The 18675-nt window shown below is 41.2% G+C and overlaps 2 protein-coding genes across 4 annotated transcripts in view; both read left to right on the top strand.

The window, feature by feature from the left end:
* The window catches only part of LOC101875106 (cell surface hyaluronidase-like), a 49747-nt gene that overhangs the window by 23144 nt on the left and 7928 nt on the right, over nt 1–18675 (top strand). For all 3 annotated transcript variants that reach the window (XR_004550041.1, XM_034066475.1, XM_034066476.1), the window contains 2 exons: nt 5989–6197; nt 17474–17656. Coding sequence is in view for 2 of the 3 variants with exons in the window: in XM_034066475.1 (XP_033922366.1) it covers nt 5989–6197; nt 17474–17656 (392 nt within the window). In the remaining variant the exon portion in view is untranslated. The remainder of the gene's footprint in view (nt 1–5988; nt 6198–17473; nt 17657–18675) is intronic.
* The window catches only part of CEMIP (cell migration inducing hyaluronidase 1), a 111669-nt gene that overhangs the window by 22890 nt on the left and 70104 nt on the right, over nt 1–18675 (top strand). The window lies entirely within an intron of this gene.

The following is an 18675-nucleotide window of genomic DNA, read 5'->3' on the forward strand; positions in this document are numbered from 1 at the left end:
TATTTGCACAGTCAGATCTAGATAAGCATATCTCTCTAAGCTAAACAAAATCATATGCATTTGCTTTAGTTGTACTGCAAAGAGCAGGATTTGCCATTTAAGTGCCTAGACGCTGGATTTAACAACCCCTGGTTTACTATTGACTGGGCAGAAATGGGATTGGGCTCCTATGAAACACTCCCATTGATTCAATTTTTTTGTTCTTGGCACTTAATTTTGCTCTGTGTCTCTAGAGAAATGACTCTCTCTGCTCTGGAAACTTAATAGTTAAGTTCAAAATTGTAAACAAGTAGACATTTATATTTTTATTTCTATTAATACCCTTCTGGTTATGGCACTCTACATGGTGAAGCAGTTTTTCCACCATAGAAAATTTCCTTGGCTAGGTTTAGGCAAGCATAAACATTTGCTTCTCTGGGATATCTTACTTAAGAGTTTTTCTACTAATTAGCATCCAGCAGGATGAGTAAAGTTCATATTAAATGCTTCACTTTATAGGTTTTGGGTAGGGAAATGTATGCATGTGAATGGTAGAAGAAATTGGTCCTGTGCAGCAGGGTTTGTTTTTAATTTGGAAGGTGTAATTGTTGGAGTATTTCAGCTTAACCTCAATTCCCAGCACCTTGACTAACTGGTGATTTGTTTGTGTGCTAAATTCTGAATGTCATACTTCGGATCAAAAGCCTAAAGGAGTGAATTCAGCTGTGGAGAAAGATGGTTTGCTTTGATCTCAGTAACTATTACAAAATCTGTTTTTCTTTTCCTTTCCATGTACCTCTGGTAGACAAGAACTTTTATTCTTCCCTAGTGCAAGCAGGTGAAAATATCCTTTCAGTTCAAGGAAACAGTGACTCCTATATTACGGCTGAAACTGAGCCCAAGATAGTCAGCCTAGGGATGGGCTACTTGGCATGGAGAAATGAGATCCAAATCCTACAGCTAACATTACAGGCAAACCCTTTCTGTGTAAAGTGCTTAGAGCTCAGTCAATTCCTTTCTGCTTGTTTTCTTGAATTCACTTTTCATGCTCTTCTTCTCCTGGATGTAATTTGCCCAGGAAAGGAAATGCCTGGGATAAACCAGTTCCTCTGGCAGTGTCTCTAGCTCCACAACATCCTGGGGACAGGCTTTTCTGAGGGTGTTTTAATTTGGCAGCTCAGGTTGACATTCCCACCTCTCTGCAGTTGGTTGATGGCCCTTCCTCCTTGATTTCTCTAAGAAGCACCATGCCACTTTCCCCACATGGTGTCCAAAATCTTCCTTCAGCAAAGAGCACAAAGAAATACCTCCTGCTTTGGCTTCAGTGTTGCCCTTCACTAGCGAAGAAGGGTTCTTGGGGCAGCTCAAAATCATGAAACTTATGCAGGCAAGAGCTACCAGGTTTTTTAATCCTCCTCTGTTGATTCTGGAGCCCGCAGAGTTGGTGTTGTCCCAACAAGACCAACCCTTTTGCTTTTTAATGACAGCTGAAACTCTCATGTTGTAATGTAAATAAAGTGAGGCTTTAAGGAAGAACAGTAGAGGAAGTTGGCAGCACCACATCTGGCAATCTGTGTGAGTCACTCAGACCCTGTCAGCAGGGCACTGAGCTCCTCCGTGTTCCATGCACCTGACTTTCAGCTGTTGCAAAGGCCAACAATAAAAGAAAAATGTAGGAGAAGCTCATTCCATGTAGGTGGGTAAGATTTCCAAAGGCACTGACATGGAGGCTCCTCAACACCCACATTACTTGTTAAAATGTAAATGGGATTCCTAAACCATTTCTGATTTTTATCTAAATTGTAAGACAAGTGCCTTGGCTCCCACCGGGCAGTCGAAGCTGTGCACTTACTGCTTCCTTGCAGACTTCACAGCAGCTCATCAGGAGAGGCTGTGAAACTTCTGGTTTTTTGGTATTAGTCCTTATTAAAATAAGCAGAGCTTTTGGCAGTATGTGCTGTTTTCTTTTACAAGCTTAAAAAGGTGTTAGACAGACATAAGAGACTGCCACGTAGATAAATTAGCGTCAGTTTTGAATTAACAAAAGATTGATGCCTTGCTATTTTAAAATACTTGAGGAAATGCTGATTTTTCACCTGTTCACTTAGTCACCTCTATACTGCAGGTGGCTGAAATGAAATTATTCCACTTCTCGTAACTGTTCTTGCAGTAAGTGTTTGCAATCGCACTGATCTTGCATCTCCAAGTTATATACCTTCAGCTGGTATTGTGTACTCAGTACCTCTGCAGCTGGTTTTGCTACTGATGCTTCTAAATGTAAAGCAAGCAAGAGATGCAGTTGGCAGTGAATGATGCTTCTCTAACCATAGGCAAAACCATACAATCCCAGGGTATCTGCAATGCTTGAGGATTGTCAGCATAGGAAGAAGGAAAAGCCTGCAAGCTATTTTTCAGCTAATGGTGTCTGTATTTGGACAGAGGTCCAATTTTGATCTCTGATGTACAGCAGTAGAAAAACAAAGTAGTTTTGCTGATGTTGGTGACATCCTGGCATGTCCCAGCATGTGTTAGAGAAAGAAAGATAGAAAACTTTGTTGTTCTTTCTGAAAGAATTTTAAACCCTTCTCTTGGAAAGTTCATAGAGAAAATGCATTTTTCTGGGTAGTCACCTGTTTGGAACAGTCAAACACCCAGAAGGGGTGAAAGCATGTTTTGAGCTTCTCATTTTTTAAGGTATTTTGCCACAGCTTGACAGCTGACAGCACAGTGGGACAAAAGCAATGTTGAAGAAACTAGAAAGCAAGCAGACCTCTTCTCAGAAACCAACATTTTCTGTTCCAATACCTTGCATGTTGCTTATCTTCATACTCCAGTTGAATAGCAGATCCCCCATGAATTGTAAAAGAACTTATCTTCTCAGTTTCACAATCTACTTGGGAAAATTGCCATATAAGCACAGGAAATCTGACACATCTTTTTAACATGAAGTGTTAAGCAGCTAAAATGACAACTGTGTCCATTAAGCCATCCAGGAAAGTAGAAGGCTTGCATTTTATAACACTTTAACTAGCTTTTCTTCTCTTACTACATTAAGCTGTCACCACTTCTCATATTTTAAAGTATCTTCGTGACCCACTTTCTTCTCTTAAATATTTTGATAGAGTTAACCAAAAATTATGGAGGTGTTGCTAAGGAGTTTTTCATTCTAGAAAAATGATTAATCTCTTTCTCTCCTTTTTATTCTTCGCAAGTGTTTTGTCCCTGCAAAGGTGGATACAAGGAAGAAAAGTGATAGTTTTTAGTGTTCAGTTGAAGTGAATAAGGGTGTCACAGATTAAAGGACGAGGAAGAAAGAAGCCACATCCCAAGAGAAGATAGAGCACTATTCTGAGAGTCTCTTCATGTAGATATAGGCAATTACCTACTCTAACCCCCTTTAGTGATAAACATTTTTCAAGACTCACCAGTTACACTACTGTGTTTCTGTGGGACAGAAAATCACATCCTGGAAGGCATTCACTCTGCAGCCACTGTCGGTCATTGCAGGAGACAAAATCAGTCCACAGATAGTTCTATCAACACAAAATGGCATTATTGCTTGTTCTGGTAATTACTGTTTTGCTCTCAAAACAGCTACCACCATCATCCTTAATATCAGACCTATGACTTGGTCTCTAGGCCAAAGGAAAATGTTACCAAAACTCTCTGACATGCTTTCCTCATCATCTTATTGAAACATACTGCAAACTCTTTCAGCACGCTCTTGAAAACAATCACAGTGAGCAGCTTAGGCCATGCATAGTACCCACTCTCTCTCTTTGTTAATTTTACACAAATACCTTAAAGTATATAGGATTTTATTTTTCTTGGTAGTCTGTAATTTAGGAACTTTTGGGGCTTATTGAATGCATTTCCTTCCTTTCTTGGCTTATTTTATCATTGCTGTATTTAATTTTGTAGTAAGTGCATACAGGCTACCACCTTAACATTCTGTGCTTGCTGGAAACACATGTTAGAAGGAAATCATGTCAAAGTTTACAGTGATAGGACAGAAACTCTTGCCTCTTATCAAGAAAGACACAAGTGGGCTATTATTTTGCAGTATCAGAGTTCATTTCAACCATTCTTTGTCAGAAAACGCTGTTTTGGTTGAGAACAATTAATACATTGATAGGATTTCAAGTCTGAAGGTACCTTACTGATCACCTGTTCTGACTTCAGCACTTACCATCCAGGTGGGGACAAATGAGATTGAAATCTGGTTTATTGTATTGCATGTTACTGACTCTCCAATCATGGTTTGAATATAAAGTGAAAATAGGTTTCCCTCCTTGGTTTCATAGATAAAAAGCTCTTTTATCAGATTGTAAAAATAATTTATTCTTCCTTTATTCATCAAGAATGAGCAAATGGCCTACTGCTCAGAGACAGTTTGGAGTGAACTACTATCAATGGCTTTAGCCATCAGGAAAAATTTGTTTAATGAAATTCTGGGATCCACTTTAATCTTCAGGGGTCTGCAAATACCACTCATCATAGGTTCTCATCATTAAAATGCAATGATGTAAAAGGAAGAATGGACCTTTTATCCAAGAAATATTTACAACCACTTTTGAATTACTTCTTTGACATGAGACCCAGATTTTTAACTTGAGCATACAGCATGTGGCTGCTGAATTCAGGGTTGAGGTGAAGAGCAGGCAGAAGTGGCCTCTCTTTTAGAGGTCCTGAGGAGCTCAAACCCACCACCAAAAGCAGGCACAAGCACAGACCTGGGCATGAAACTGGAACTGGGAGCTGAACTGGGTGCAAACCCCAACTAAAATAAGCTCATATATAAACCAGTGAGAAATCTGGGTTTGCAGAGCTTTCTGTCAGTATAGACAAGAGGAAGAGAAGCAGATGCAGAGATGTGAGGGGCCCAGGTTTCACAGCCCTGCATTAGAAGGTGGATATCCTAGTAAATGGTGTCTTGCCCTCTCTGCTAGTCTTGCCTGTGCTTGTATCTTTGCCTGCAGTATTAAAATCTGTTAAGAGACTACTGCCTGCATTTTGATCTGCCTCAAAGACAGAAACAGTTTCAAAATAATTTTGCTGGATGGATGCTCATGTAGAATCTTAGACATTTCTCAGCTAACATGGTTTCTTATGTTGGATGTTTTAAGTTCTTGATGCAATGAGTGCTATTCTATACTGTATGAGAGGGGAGGAAGCAGGATTATAGATGTCCTCGTCATTTTTGCATTTGAGACCTTTCAGGGAATATAATAAGCTGTCCTCTATAACCCTGTGTGCCAAGACAGATTCTTATGACTAGGGGTGCATCTTCCTTCTGCACTGGAATTCACACAGGGGGAAGCAGGTGAACATCACATGTTCAGCCTTAAAACTAGTGTTTGCCACTATGAACTGGCTTTCATTTGAATGAGGACAGAAAAAGCATACATCTGAAGTACAGTTTTGTAGTTGGTGTGTAGAGTTGAACTACAGGCCAAGAGCATCTGTTGGTCCCTGCACAGAGTAGCTCTCTTCTGAAGCCTGTGGAACATGGTATTTAGTCTAAAAGGTCATATAGTCACGCCATCAAATTCTAGCCCCTGAAGTTTCAGCCCAGACTGCTACTTGAGAGCAAAGATGTGGATTCCATTAGATAACTGGACCTAATCCAAAGCCCATTGAAATAACTTAAGAGTTTTCTGTATTTTCAATGGAATAAGCCTGTTTTGAAAGTGCAGTTATTTGAATTCATAAAAAAGTTAATTTGAAATACTGCCCTGATTACCTTTCTCCCTTAAGATTTTAAATATTGAACATTTTTATGTGACTATCCAATTCATATCTCCCTTCCTGGTATCCCCAGGAATGGCTGAAGATGCTATTTCTGGTTTACCTTTTTATTTGAACTGGAAATGTTTCAATGACTTTCCAAATGTTCTGAGTTTTTCATTGGCAAAAACCATTTACAGGCAAATGATGATCAAATGCACATGTTATGGCTGGGCCTGGCTTGTTTAATAGAGATATTTGTAATTTTCTTTTCACCCTTAGCTTTATATTCAGGCCAGGCGTCCTGAGAATCTGACCTTATCCATTGCCAGAGCAGCATACCATTCCCATCCCTTGCGGCTGCAAGGCGTGAACAGAGGAGCACCATACCAGCAGTACCAGCCTGTCGTCATGCTCGAGCAAGCTTATATCATCCAGTGGGATGGCAAAGCACCTGAGGATATTATCCTGTACCCCATCAACTTCAACAGGTATGTTGTTAGCGAATATTCTATTTTCAGAAAGTCTGGAGCTTTAACAACTTCTCAGGTTGTTCACAAGTTTGGCCTTTCAAATGTCAGCAATTTCTGAGAGTGTGGAAGCAAAGTGTTAATAGCTGGCACTTACTGATGCAATGAGATTCCTCTGCTTTCACTTTATTCCAGCTTTTTTTGATGTGCAGAGACATTTCTCTTTCCAGAAAATTTTGAAGCAGAATCCAGCTAAGTTCTGGCCTGCTGTCCCTGAAATCCCTCCAGAAGAGCTCTGGCTCTTGTTCGTTTGTTTGTACTAGTTGGTGCACACATAATTTATCTCCCGTATGTATGAAGTGCAGAAATACATCAGAATTTGCACAGAACTTTGCATCTTCTGTAATCCAAACAGCAGTCACTGTTTCTTCTTATATAGAGTTATAAAATCTTAGGATTCAGTACAAATTGAGGCTGTGCTCTATTTCCCATGTTTTCTTGTAGCATTATATAAAAGCAGAGTATATCTACTTCAGATACTACTTTTCTCCCTTCCAATCTGTTTCATTTTGCACAATTTCATTTATGGTTTTCAGTAATATTCTTAGTTTAGTGACATTACTTGTGCTTTGCACTCGTACAGCTGTTAGGGGGGAGTCCTACAATCCGGACAGCTTAGCAGTGACAGATGTTGCCATGGTTTGCACAGATGGGATGCTGCAAGAGATGAGATCCACAAAAACACTCTGCCATCACCTTGGGTTCTGCAGTTTATATCACTCCTCAGCTATTGATAAAAGCACAATGTAATAAAAGGACAGAGGTGTTCAAATGCAGGCTCCCATGATTGCACACAACCCAGCCACGCACAGGCTCAGATTTGCAAAGCAGGTTTCAGATAGCTGACATGAAAGAAGTTGGAGGCACTGAGGACATGAAGCAGCATGAACTGCTGGTAAATCTGGCGGGTTCCCAAGTCCATCCAGTATTATCCACCAAACACCACACCCATCCGCTGCTGCTCCAGCAGAGCATCACTGCTGTGGTTTTAGGTTAGGATAGTTTTGGCAAAAACTCGAGCTCTATTTAGTTCCCCTGAAATCTGGGGAAAAATACTGTCCTTAATTCCCATTATGAAACTTCATAGGAATGTAGCTGAGAAGGGCAATGCTTCCTCTGTACACATGCCCATCATAGTCATTGACATATACCTGGTCCTCTTGATTTAAAGATGTAGTAGCTATGGGGCATGACCAAGTCACTGGAGGATCAGTGTTTGAACACTCCTGTCACAGAGGAATTATTAGAATTAAATCACTGGTTTTGGTATTAATATATCTTTGCACACTTTAAGGAAGAGGAAACCCCATTAGTCTCTCACAGACAAGCTGAGCTTTGCAAGTATTACTTGTCTTAAAATAATTAGCTATTTCCTGATAAATGCAGATCTAAGTCTTTTGCTGGGTAACTGTCACGGTGCTAGTTAATACTTGCCAAAGCTTTGGCCCATGATCTTCAAACACAGATTCAAATCTGAAGGCAGCACTGGGTCTTTGGTAAAACTCAGCTTGAAGTTAGGCTCTTGTTCAAGCAGCAGCTTAACTGCATTTTAGTGTTGAAAACCACAATGTGGTTGCGGTTCTTTTTGTCTTGTGTGAAATCAGTTGTTTGAACAGGGCAAAGGTTTATAGATTTTTCTGATCCAGAAACAGTTGGCAACGTATGTGTTTTGAAGAACCATAAACAAGAAATATACTGTAACAAAGGAAAACCACAGTTTAACTTAATTTCACTTAGATCATCTTGCTAAGAAATAATTGAGAATGAAATGTGTGGCTGCTCTGTGTACACCTCAAGTATGCTGGATGCTAGCTAATGCAAGACTTCAGGCTGATGGAATAGCAATAGTGAAATATCCAGACTATACAAAAATAAGGAGAAATGAGATATCTGTGGAAGGGTAAAGGAATTGAGGTGAAAAATAGGATTTAGGAGTTTGAAGGAAAAGTGTGGCTGCCTAAGCAGTTCCATGTATGACCTTTATTAAACATTGTATTCCAGTCATTTCTGGAATGGAAGAAATTTCAGATTGTGGAGACCAGAGTAATTAGGGAAGACTTTTACCTGTCTCAAGTGGCTTTATGTTTTGTTTGTTCTTTTTTAATCTAAACCACTGAATAATCTGCCAAAATTGAGCTCTTAACATAGTAACATCTGTTCAGAATATGTGACACAAATCAAAACATGTTAGATGAACTTTAATTACAATATTCTAGGATTAATAATTTCAGGCACAACCTGAGTGAACAATTAAACTATTTTTAGTCTGGTCATTGTAAAATGATGGATAGATATATCCAGGATGTTGGCTTTCCAGCTTGACAGCTCTCATGCTTCTGGAACAATTTGCTCTACACTGGCTAAAGGAAGGTCAGAGGGGAAATAAGGAATTTGACAGGGAGATGTGTACCAGGATTTGGATTTCTGTGGAGGTCAGGCATAGCACTGATGTTGAATACTTGCACAATTAACACTTTCCCTGCCTCTGAAGCACTGTAGAAAGACCTAACAGAACTCATGCCAGTTCAGATGTCTACTAATAGACTGGAATGTTCAGATTCCTGGGGTGGGCAGGAGCCAGGCAGGACGAATTCACATGACTCAGCTGAATTTGGCAGCGCTGCTTTCCTCAAGCTGTGAATCTTGTCCAGTGAGTTCATAGGCACTGCTTGGGTGGATTTACTCAGCAGAGAAGGACACCAGTTGGAGCACCATCACTGAGCAAATCTTTTTCTTTGTCATGGGCACCTGAAGCTTTGCTGCAGTACTTGTGTCTTCCTCTCACTGTTTCAAACTGTGTTTAGAATAATTCTTCAGTTTCTTCACTTCCACCAAAATATGTACCTAAACCAAACTATGTCTCCATGTGCTGCCATCTGCAGTCATGTGGTGCAAATGAGCTGTTTAATGTACATCAACTTCCCTTCCAAGGAGAGATATACTTGTTTGCATTCATCAGGGTAGCTGTGTTGCTAGCTGATTGATGAGCAATATAAAGCCATGGTGGAGACCCGCAGGCTGTGTTTTCAGGCTGCTGGAGAACATTGCTGTCTCAGCAGAAATGTCTTTTTAAGCTATAGATAGGGTTGTCTGTCTAATGGCTGGGAGTTTCCCTGTGAGGATGGGCAGGGAGCTGAGTATTGATGCTTCTGGAAAGAGGTAACACAGGACAAGTAATTTCTGTATGTTTTGGCAAGGGAAGAGAAGGAGAGCTCTGTCTGGAATTTTAATGATCAGGAATGAAGTGTGCTTTAGAACCAGTCCAGATCTGCTGAGGATTGCTCTCATCAGGCATAAAGCATGTGCAAAAGCTTCATAAAGGGAGCCTTTGGACCCTTTCTCCATGGGCTTCATCTCTCTGTTGGAGCAGTTTCTGCCCCCTAAGAGCTGTTTGTATGTTTTCTTGGTTGTTCCAATTTATTTTCTTTCCTGCTTCACAGAAGGTGAAAATTTTCTGTAAGACTGAGTTAAGGGCTTTCCTCAAAATTACCCCCCTGAAGCACAAAGGCATGCAGGGAGCATCAAGCTTGTTAAAAGAGTGAGGAAAGACTGGTAAGCCAGGAGCAAAGAATGGAAAACACTGATGGCAAAGTAAGTACCTCCCTTTCAGGTGCTGGAAAAAGGTACAAAGATTGGCCCTTCATACAGTAAGCAAAGTCAGAAATTAAGTCCTTCAATTTAATGACCTATGCTTTGTGCCTGTGCAAATTTTCTTATCACTGAAGAAGCTAAGGCAAATATTATTATCACAGGCACAGTACTGTTCAGTAAATCAGCTAGGCTTCTTTGTGCTATCAGCACATCTAAAGATAAGAATTAAATCTCCTCAAAGCACATATCTGGAGTATAGTGTAATAAGTTGGGTTGTTGAAGCAGCCTGAAAAGCAGTGGCAATTAGAATGAACATTCCTTGTTTTTAATGAGCACAGGCAAATATCCCTATACTTGGTCTGTTGAGACTCAGAGGGAAGGGTTTTCCCTTATTAGGGCTCTCTGCTGTGGTTTGACAGAGAGAATTCAGGAAATGTGAGCATCTAATAGCATAAAGTGGGTGTTTTTTTGTACATGGGTTGCCACAGTCCGGCAAGCAAGGGCTTTCCTTTGTACTGCACCTCTCCTGAGAGATGATGCCTCCAAGGACTGTGCACAGCAGCATTCCCCAGACTCTCTGCATCCTCTTAGCTTCACCTGGAGGGGTTCAGTGAGGCTCATCATATTAATGTTCTTTGGTGTACTGTTGCAGGATTTGGATCCTCATGAGACCCTTAAAAGATGACATGGCAGGGGAGGGCTAAATTTCTTGCCAATAGGGAACAAAAGGGCAGATGTCTGTGTGTGCTCAGGCATGTGTCCAGCCTTTTCCTGCCATGGTGTTTGTGCAGGCATGGGCAGAGGTGCACTGCTCAGCTCCTCTGTTTGCTAGGCCGGAGCTCTGCACTAGGACTTGTCGTATTCACCAGTGAATAATCTTCATTACCTGAGAATTCAGGTGCTTGGAATGAGCTTGTGTTTAGATTCTTCTATAGAAGTAGTGGAGACTTTGGACACCGGGTGATAGGAAGCCTCTAGGATGACACAGCCCGTCCAAAAGTGAAGTGCAAGCGAACTTACACAGCTCATGTGTGTACCGAAACTCTGGGAGACTCATTATATTTGTATTTGTTAGGGTTGTGTAGGTAGGTGTTTTTCCTACAGCTTCTCATTAAATGCCAGTCTGATTCATACTTTGAGCTACTTGACATTTTTGTGATTAAATTCCTTAGTGGTGATAAGGTCTGGAGGAAAACAGATAACATGACAAGGCTAGAATGTGCTTGTTGCAGGCTTGCCCAGTTTATGGATATTTCTTAAACTGTTTCTCTTTCAGATTAGTTCTAAATGAGCTTTTCCTCTTGCTTTCCAGATTGATAAATGCACAGGAAGACAAAACTAGAGTTTCAAAGTAGAGCTAACAGTTTAAAGCTGTGACTGCTTTCTTGTTCTTGTACATACATGAGTTCTGACCTGGATCCCCGAGATCTGGATGTAATACAAGTAACACCAGCACTATTTCCAATAATAATAAGAGCTACTTGGGTTTCATATCCCGCCCTTTCTGATAACATCTGTAGTTCAGAGTTAATCATCCACACAATACAGAAGTCAGCAGATACATTTGAATTCCCTTCTGTCTATTTAAATCCCTTAAATTACCCACGGGTCAACCCATGGACCAGAGCCATGAGATAGTTTGTTTAAAACTGGAAAAAAACTAAACCATTTGCCAGCACACCAGTCTGCCAGAACAGCACTTTGCAGACTGAACCATTTTAGTACATCTAGGCCAAAGCTGGTGCTGACATCACCATGCTTGAAGTGATCCTGAAGCCCTGTCTTTGTCTCATCCCTTGCTGTTCCCTCTTCTCTATGGCCTGTGTCTGCAGCTGGCTCAGTGGCAGGGATTAACAAGGTGCCTCTGAGAGACTCCTTCCTGAGCTGGTCATTTTACAGCATGAATTAGAGCAATCTGAGCACCAGACAGTGTCCAGGTGACCAGGCAAACCAGGCTGCTTGTCACTTTGAAGGCTGGCACATGAAACCTGAAGGTTTTTTCATGTTTTCACCCTTTTCCTAGCCCATGGAGTGGGGTTTGAATCTACTCGGGGCCATCAGGCTCTCCTGACCTCACGTGCATCCAAGGCACAAGCAGCAGGAAGTACAAAATGCACAAGAGTCAGCAGTACAGTACTTGGAAATACATTTAAAAAGCTACAAATTGAATTGGGATGTGATTCCTCTGTGAAAGCATGCAGGGTGGGAAAAAAGATGATAAGATGATGTACTATATTTGAATGCATGATGTTCTTATTTTTGCTTGCATACAATTGTCTGTGAGCCAAATGATGGCTGAGTCAGACCCTGGTTTCATAAGTATCAGCTGAAGGCAAAGATCCCGTCTGTAATTTATTGAGCTTCACAAAAACCAAAAATCGTTCTTTATTGCCTAAGGAGGCATGTGGGTAAAACCAAAAATTTTAAATTCTGTTAAGAGATGGCCTATGCTTTTGAATTTTTAATGGCAATTCCTAAATGGCAACATTTATGAAGGGCATTTAAATCCCAATACACAAAACTCTAGTTAGGTAAACACATACCTTATTTGTTGCTATCCCTGTAGCAAACAGTCTTCCCGAATAGTGTATCCTTAATACCAATGTCCTGGAAAAATATGGGCTGGATTTTTGCCCAGAAGCTGTGTTTGACATCGCAGGGGGTTGGATGTGTTTAAAGGATTTGAGTTGAAGTAGTAATTTGAGTAGAAAATTAAAAATCAATCTAGAAAAAGAGAAGCAGCAAGCAACAGCATCAGGGAGCTGGTGGGAAATGTGGGTTCAAGGAGAAAACCTTAAACAGGGAGAAAGTGGTAATGATGTGGCCAGGTTCCTTACAAACCTTTCTCCACTCTTCTCAGCACCTGTGAGATGTGTGGGTATTTCTTGGTCCATTTTCCCCATCAGTGATGCTGGTTGGAGAAGAGGTGGCTTGTCCTGAAAACAAGTTTTATATCAGAGGAGATTCAGCCTCGTTGTGCGTAGGTTGTTGTGAGGCTGGGAGATGTTTTTGGAGAGAAAACCCAGCTGTATCCTGACTGAGAGCAAGGAGCATTGACCTCCTATGGTTTGTTCTTAGGATGGGTTGGAGGCTGAATGATGGCTTTGCTTTTTTTGTCTTTTGAAGTTCAACATTCAGCCTGTGAGAGACAAACTTGCCAAAGCAGCACATGGGGATTTCTACTGGGTTCCCATGTTACAAACAGGGAATTTTCAAATGCTTAGTTCTCTCATTCCCTTTGAAACTTCAGCTTGCATAGATGTTGACCAAAATATCAAAGGGGTTGTTTTTAAATAGGAATAATAACAGCTGGGGGAGACTGACTCACTGGATGGAACTCTCTTGGATTTTTGAGCTCAAGGAAAAAATAAGTAATTTTTAGTTGTACTCTATGGCATTCCCTCATTAGCTTACCCCAGATTTTCATCAGTGAGATCAGGGTTTGGACTGTGCACTTCCATGGTCATCAGCTACATGACACACCATGTCAATAAACATGGTGGAGCTGTTTTCTAGAATAATACTCATCAGCTTAGAGGTTCCCTTTGCTAAAATACAGTCAGAATTGGCACCAGCATAACCACCAACCCCAGCACTAGATCATACCCATTTGTCCATGACCGATACTATCTCATAACTATCCAGTGTAGTCAAGGGGTATGTTCTCAACACTGAACAAGTGTAATTTGTCCTCTTTCAGGCAATGATAGTCCCAGACATTCACTCTTTCTATGTTTACTGCAGCCAGATCTCATCTCCAAGTTATATGACTCATTTTACATCCCACTACTTGCAAGATTCTCCCCTCCTTTGCCTGCTTGATCACGCTTTTCTGAGTGGCTTTGCCTTTGGGAACGTGGGGTTGAACTGGGGGGTTGTTGTGAGGGTTGTAAATGAGGTATGTATGTATGTACGTGCAGATCTGTATCTACCACATGTCCAAGAACAGGAAACCTCTTGCCTGCTTTTTTGCCTTTCCCTCATCCTTTTTTGCTTTTGCTTATCCCAGGAAGCCTGCTCATTGCCAAAACATAAGGATACTTTATTTAACACTTTGATGTTTCTGCTTCACCTGAAAGAGCCAGAACTGCAAATGCCAATATCCTGGTGAAAAAAAAGAAAGGTTTCTTGGGTTTGTTTCATTGAGCCGTTTCCGAAAGAAAACAAACAGGCTAAATACATTCATAAAAATGCATGGAATGCACTGCAGAGATTTTTGAATGACAGTAACAGAGGGGCAGAATTGGCAGGTTTTATACATGCTGGTGTCGGCAGACTCTCCACAACATTCCAAGCGATGTTTGAAACCTGAGGTTTTGCTGGTGCGTATTTAGCTTTTCTCCTTCAAATGCTTTTAAAGTTTGTTTTTTTTTATTTTTTGTAAAAACACGTAGGAAAATGTTGGCCTGATTAAGAGCAAGAATGGAGAAAAAAGGAAGATGAATGTTCCTTACTTATAAAATAAATCAAACTTTATCACCAGAAAAAGCTGTGAACACAATTACTTAGTTTTGGGGTGAGAATGTCTTAAATAGCTCAAGTTTGTTTCCTATACATAAAGATGACTCTCACACAGACAAATCCAGAGTCACACTTTCCACCTGAGAATATTTTTGTTTCTCTTGCAAGAAACTCTTAAGAATAAAAGTTAAAAAGAATGAAAATTAAAGAAATGAAAGAATTAAGAATGAAAATTTAAAAAAGCAAGTGCTGTGTATTGCTACACTGGCAAGCATTTTGTTTATCAAAAGTCTGGCTTCTACCCCTTGTGTTTTAAATTATTTTTCCCCTTTTTTGGTTCTGGTCTTTAAGTATAAGAGCACCTAAAGCTGCAGGATCCCACAGCATTCAGGCAGTGGTGTGAAATTACTTTGAATTTGTAATTTGGGTTCTAATATGAATATGGTGTTTTCAATTCTTGCTAGTGCTGCATGTGTCCCTAAGCCGCCGAGGCACCTGCAAAGATCCCAGGTGATGTGTTGGTACCGAGAGCAGCAGAACAAGGACTTCATGTCCTACAGGATATTTAGTCTGGTTCAAATTTGTCTTATTCTGCCTGCAAATATTCAGCCCAGAGGAGCAGCCGGTAAATAAGACACAATTGAGATGTTTAAAACAGAGAAATAAAACAGAAGCCACAGTTTTCTGACCAACCTGAAAAAGGCTGCTTCCTGACCCAGCCAGGAAGTCCTTGGTGGCCAGTGCAGTGGCTGAAGAAGGCACACGCACATCTGCTTTCCTTTGAATCCAGTGTCCAGTATGTCCCATGGCTGATTACTGTGTCTTGCTTGAGGTTGCATTTCTCCCTCGGTTTTGGCAGTGGCTGGAGAACAGGCATCTCACCCCCATCCGCAGGCCAGCTGCAAGTCAGAGTCCTGTGGACCTTCCTGCGGTAGTGATGTCTCTTGCTTTGCTTTTTCTGGAGATGGTGGAGCCCAGTTCAGTCACACAGGCTGGTATTTGGGAGGGTTTGCAGTGTCTTTTTTTATGAGCTAAAGAAACAGAACTGAAGGAAACATCTAAATAGAAAGCTGTTAAAATACCACTAAATTAAAAAGAAAATAACCACCTTATTCTTTCCTATATTTACATAAAGGATAGCTTCTAATACCTTCCCTTCTCCCATCTCCTCCCAAACCTTTTGTTGTAGGAATGCACTTACTTCCACCCCTTCCTTCACAAACTCCAAAGTAAGTGCTTTTCATTTGATCTTTTCAATCTTGGTGTGATTTATTTCAGCATTTCACTCAGCCTGCTCACATGCATACTAGACTGTAGCACTTGTATTCCCAAATGCCTTGGCAACTCAAGACAGTTGCAGCTGTGGGTTTTTCACACTTTTTTTCCCTTTCACCCTCCAGTTTCCTTTTCCAGTGCCTTTCTTATTCCCCATAGAGGTGGCAGTCAGTGTAGCACAACACCAAAGCTGGTTCCCAGCATCTGAGGGAGATGACAAGCCCTTTTTGTGATGGTGACTTCAGGGGATGAAATGTGCTAATGCAATGCAAATCACCCTTATGAAACAGCCAAACGTCTTGGGACTCCATCCTAAAAATACTCCACAAACATGGCTCTGGTGCATTTCTTTCATTTCCTCTAGTCAGAGGCCAAATAATCTGAAAATATATCCTTTTTCTAGCTGTCCTGTGTTATGACACAGCTGGAGTTGGTTAAAATCTAGAGGGCAGTATCTGGCTTAATCTGATAGGTCTTTGTGTGGCTTTGATTTATTATTCTAGAACAGCCTGTCCCCTCTTCCATCCTGTAGATCGTTTTGTTTTGTTTTAATGAGAAAACCAGAAAAAGGCTGAAATAGCTTTGCTTTTGTGCTCTTCATGTGTAATGCAAAGTAGAGGTCTAAGAATGCAGATTCCCAGATTTCTCCAAATCAAAGTGGTTTCCCTCATGTATGGCTCTGCAGGCAGGGATGGGTGGCAGGTCATTTCGGGGGAGTCCTTGAAGAAACTTTGTCTTCGTGAGTTTTGTAAGACCCAAAAAGACAGCTGATGAAGGTGATATTTGTCTGTCTCTAAGACAAATGGAAATTCTCACATTTTAGCCAGGAAGCTAGGTAGTTAAAAGAATACATTTAAAGCCTGGATGCTTTTGGTAATATAAGGAAAGCAAGCTAACCGCAGTACTGGGTCAGGCTCCTTGGTGTGGCACACTGAGCCACTTCAGAGAGTAGAAAGGAGTTAAAAAAAAGAACTGAATTATCTTGGTATTCAGTTTTCTTTTCAAGTGCAGACTTCTTGTGGCTTTCTGCTTTGCACAGTGCAAGGACACCCCACAGACAGGAAAGAGTGTTGAGATCTTTAGCGGAAGATCGTTTCCATCGCTACCTGAATTGCATCATAGCTGTACCCTTTGGCTCTGAGTCTTGCAACAATGGTTTCTAGTTTGGAGCCAGTTTTTCCTCTCTGTGAGGGTGGCAATATGAATCACAGGATAAAGGAAAGCCATGGGGGCAACTTTTTTTGTGAATGTGCATACCAAAATTGTGGTAGACAAGAGTTAAAAGACTATTTAACTTTACCTTTAGTTATTATAAACTGACATTGAAGACAGAGCTGGGGAGAGGGAGATTTTAATGGAAACCATAATAATAAACTTTGCTGTAAAGTGGAGGAAGCAGGTCTCTTTAGACCGTGGCTCTGGTTCAACTTGGAGATTACTTTCTAATTCCTGAATCTGTGCCCCTGGTGAAATGTCTGTTGGATGCCGGTTCCCTCTCCCGCAGCAGCTCCAGATGAACTAAAACAAGCCCAGGCTGCCTAAAGAGACGTGAGTGGGTATGTGACTGGTTGTACCTCAGCTTTATGGGGCAAGGAAGAGAAAATCTCTGTATTTAAGCCGTCCTGGCACCTGACTCAAAGTCCTCTGAGGTCAGCCAGGGTCCCTGGATCAGACCTTCATAATAAGCAGTCGTTGTTTCCAGACAAAGCAAAAAAATCTGATTTTCTTTGGCTTTGAGGAGTTGTTATGTTTTTGGGGTTTTTTTTTATAAAGCAGGAAGAGAACCTCAAAGGGCATTTCTTTGTTTTCCCCTGAAAATTGTACTCTTGGCTGCAAACCACCTCTCCTGTACTCAAGCTCTTAAGTGTATTTTATTCTCTCTTCTCCCTGCCTCCCCTTTTTGCCTTCAGAGGAGACTGGCTGCATGTTGCCCTCTGCTACCCCAGGGAAGCTGTTTTCCAGGTGGTGGCAGATATCTACCAGCGACGGACAGGGATGGTGCACAGTGTAAAGCACTACCTGGCAGCTCCTTCCTGGGCCAGCGTTCTCAATGGGACTGGTGAGCGGCTCTTCTATTTCGACAGAGCATCGGGGTAAGCCCTGCATTACCCCTGAGTGGGCAGCAAACCCTCGGGGTCTTTCTCTTACCAACCTCAGCACTTCCTTTCACTTTCTAGTAGTTAAAATTCAGGCCCGTCTATCTTGCATGGTCTTCTTACTGATTTCAGGTCAAAATAGATTTACAGGCTGGAGTACCTGCGGGAGGTCTGTATCTGTATCACAGAGCAGTGATTTGCATTGCTGTTAAGAAAACAGCTGATTTCTTGGCTGAATTTAGCTCCTTTAAGGCATCCCTGCTGCTCAGATTGCTGCAGGTGTGGGTGCACAGTGTAAATAGTTGTTAAAATCCATTGTACCCCAAAAGGCCATGAAAAGGAGCCCTCTTGTGACTGCTGCAGTTCCAACACTGAGAGAGTTTGGGATTTTTCAACTCCTACATATTCCCATGAAGATAGATTTCTAAAATCATCACATTCTAAAAATCAGATTTTATGATTAAAGGATACCACCATCGTGCACTCTTATTTTGAAGGCATGAAGAGAGTCTGAGAGATCTTGCACTGTCTTTATAAGACTCAAGGACACCTTTGGTTGAAAAAAACATATTACGAAACACTGTTTCTCCACCAGCTAAAACAGTTAGGAAGAAAAAAGTGTTTTGTGGTCTAACCATGGGTCCCATGATACTTCACCTGACTGAGTAGTTGCTTCAGGAATCAATCCACAAATGCCAGATTTGAAAATAAGGTGGGATATATTTATTCATTCAACCATAACACATGAGCAATCGAATCCCGGAATGCCTTCCCTGCTAACCAGGCTCCTTGCTGATCGTCAAGTGTCTCTCATCATAGGAACTGTGAAATGGCAATTTGCTAATTAATTCTCCTTTCATTTTTTTGGGGAGGTGAGGAAAGGGAAGTTTCCCAGATTCTGAAAACAGGTTGTTTACTACTGAATAGCAGGGAAATGGTTATACCTGTGGGTCTTAGGGGGAAGAGACATTAGCTGCCGGGAGCCACCTGGACCCTGGTACATGCAGATTGATGGG

The sequence above is a fragment of the Melopsittacus undulatus genome, chromosome 9, assembly GCF_012275295.1.
Source record: "Melopsittacus undulatus isolate bMelUnd1 chromosome 9, bMelUnd1.mat.Z, whole genome shotgun sequence".
NCBI classification, from domain to species: Eukaryota; Metazoa; Chordata; class Aves; order Psittaciformes; family Psittaculidae; genus Melopsittacus; species Melopsittacus undulatus.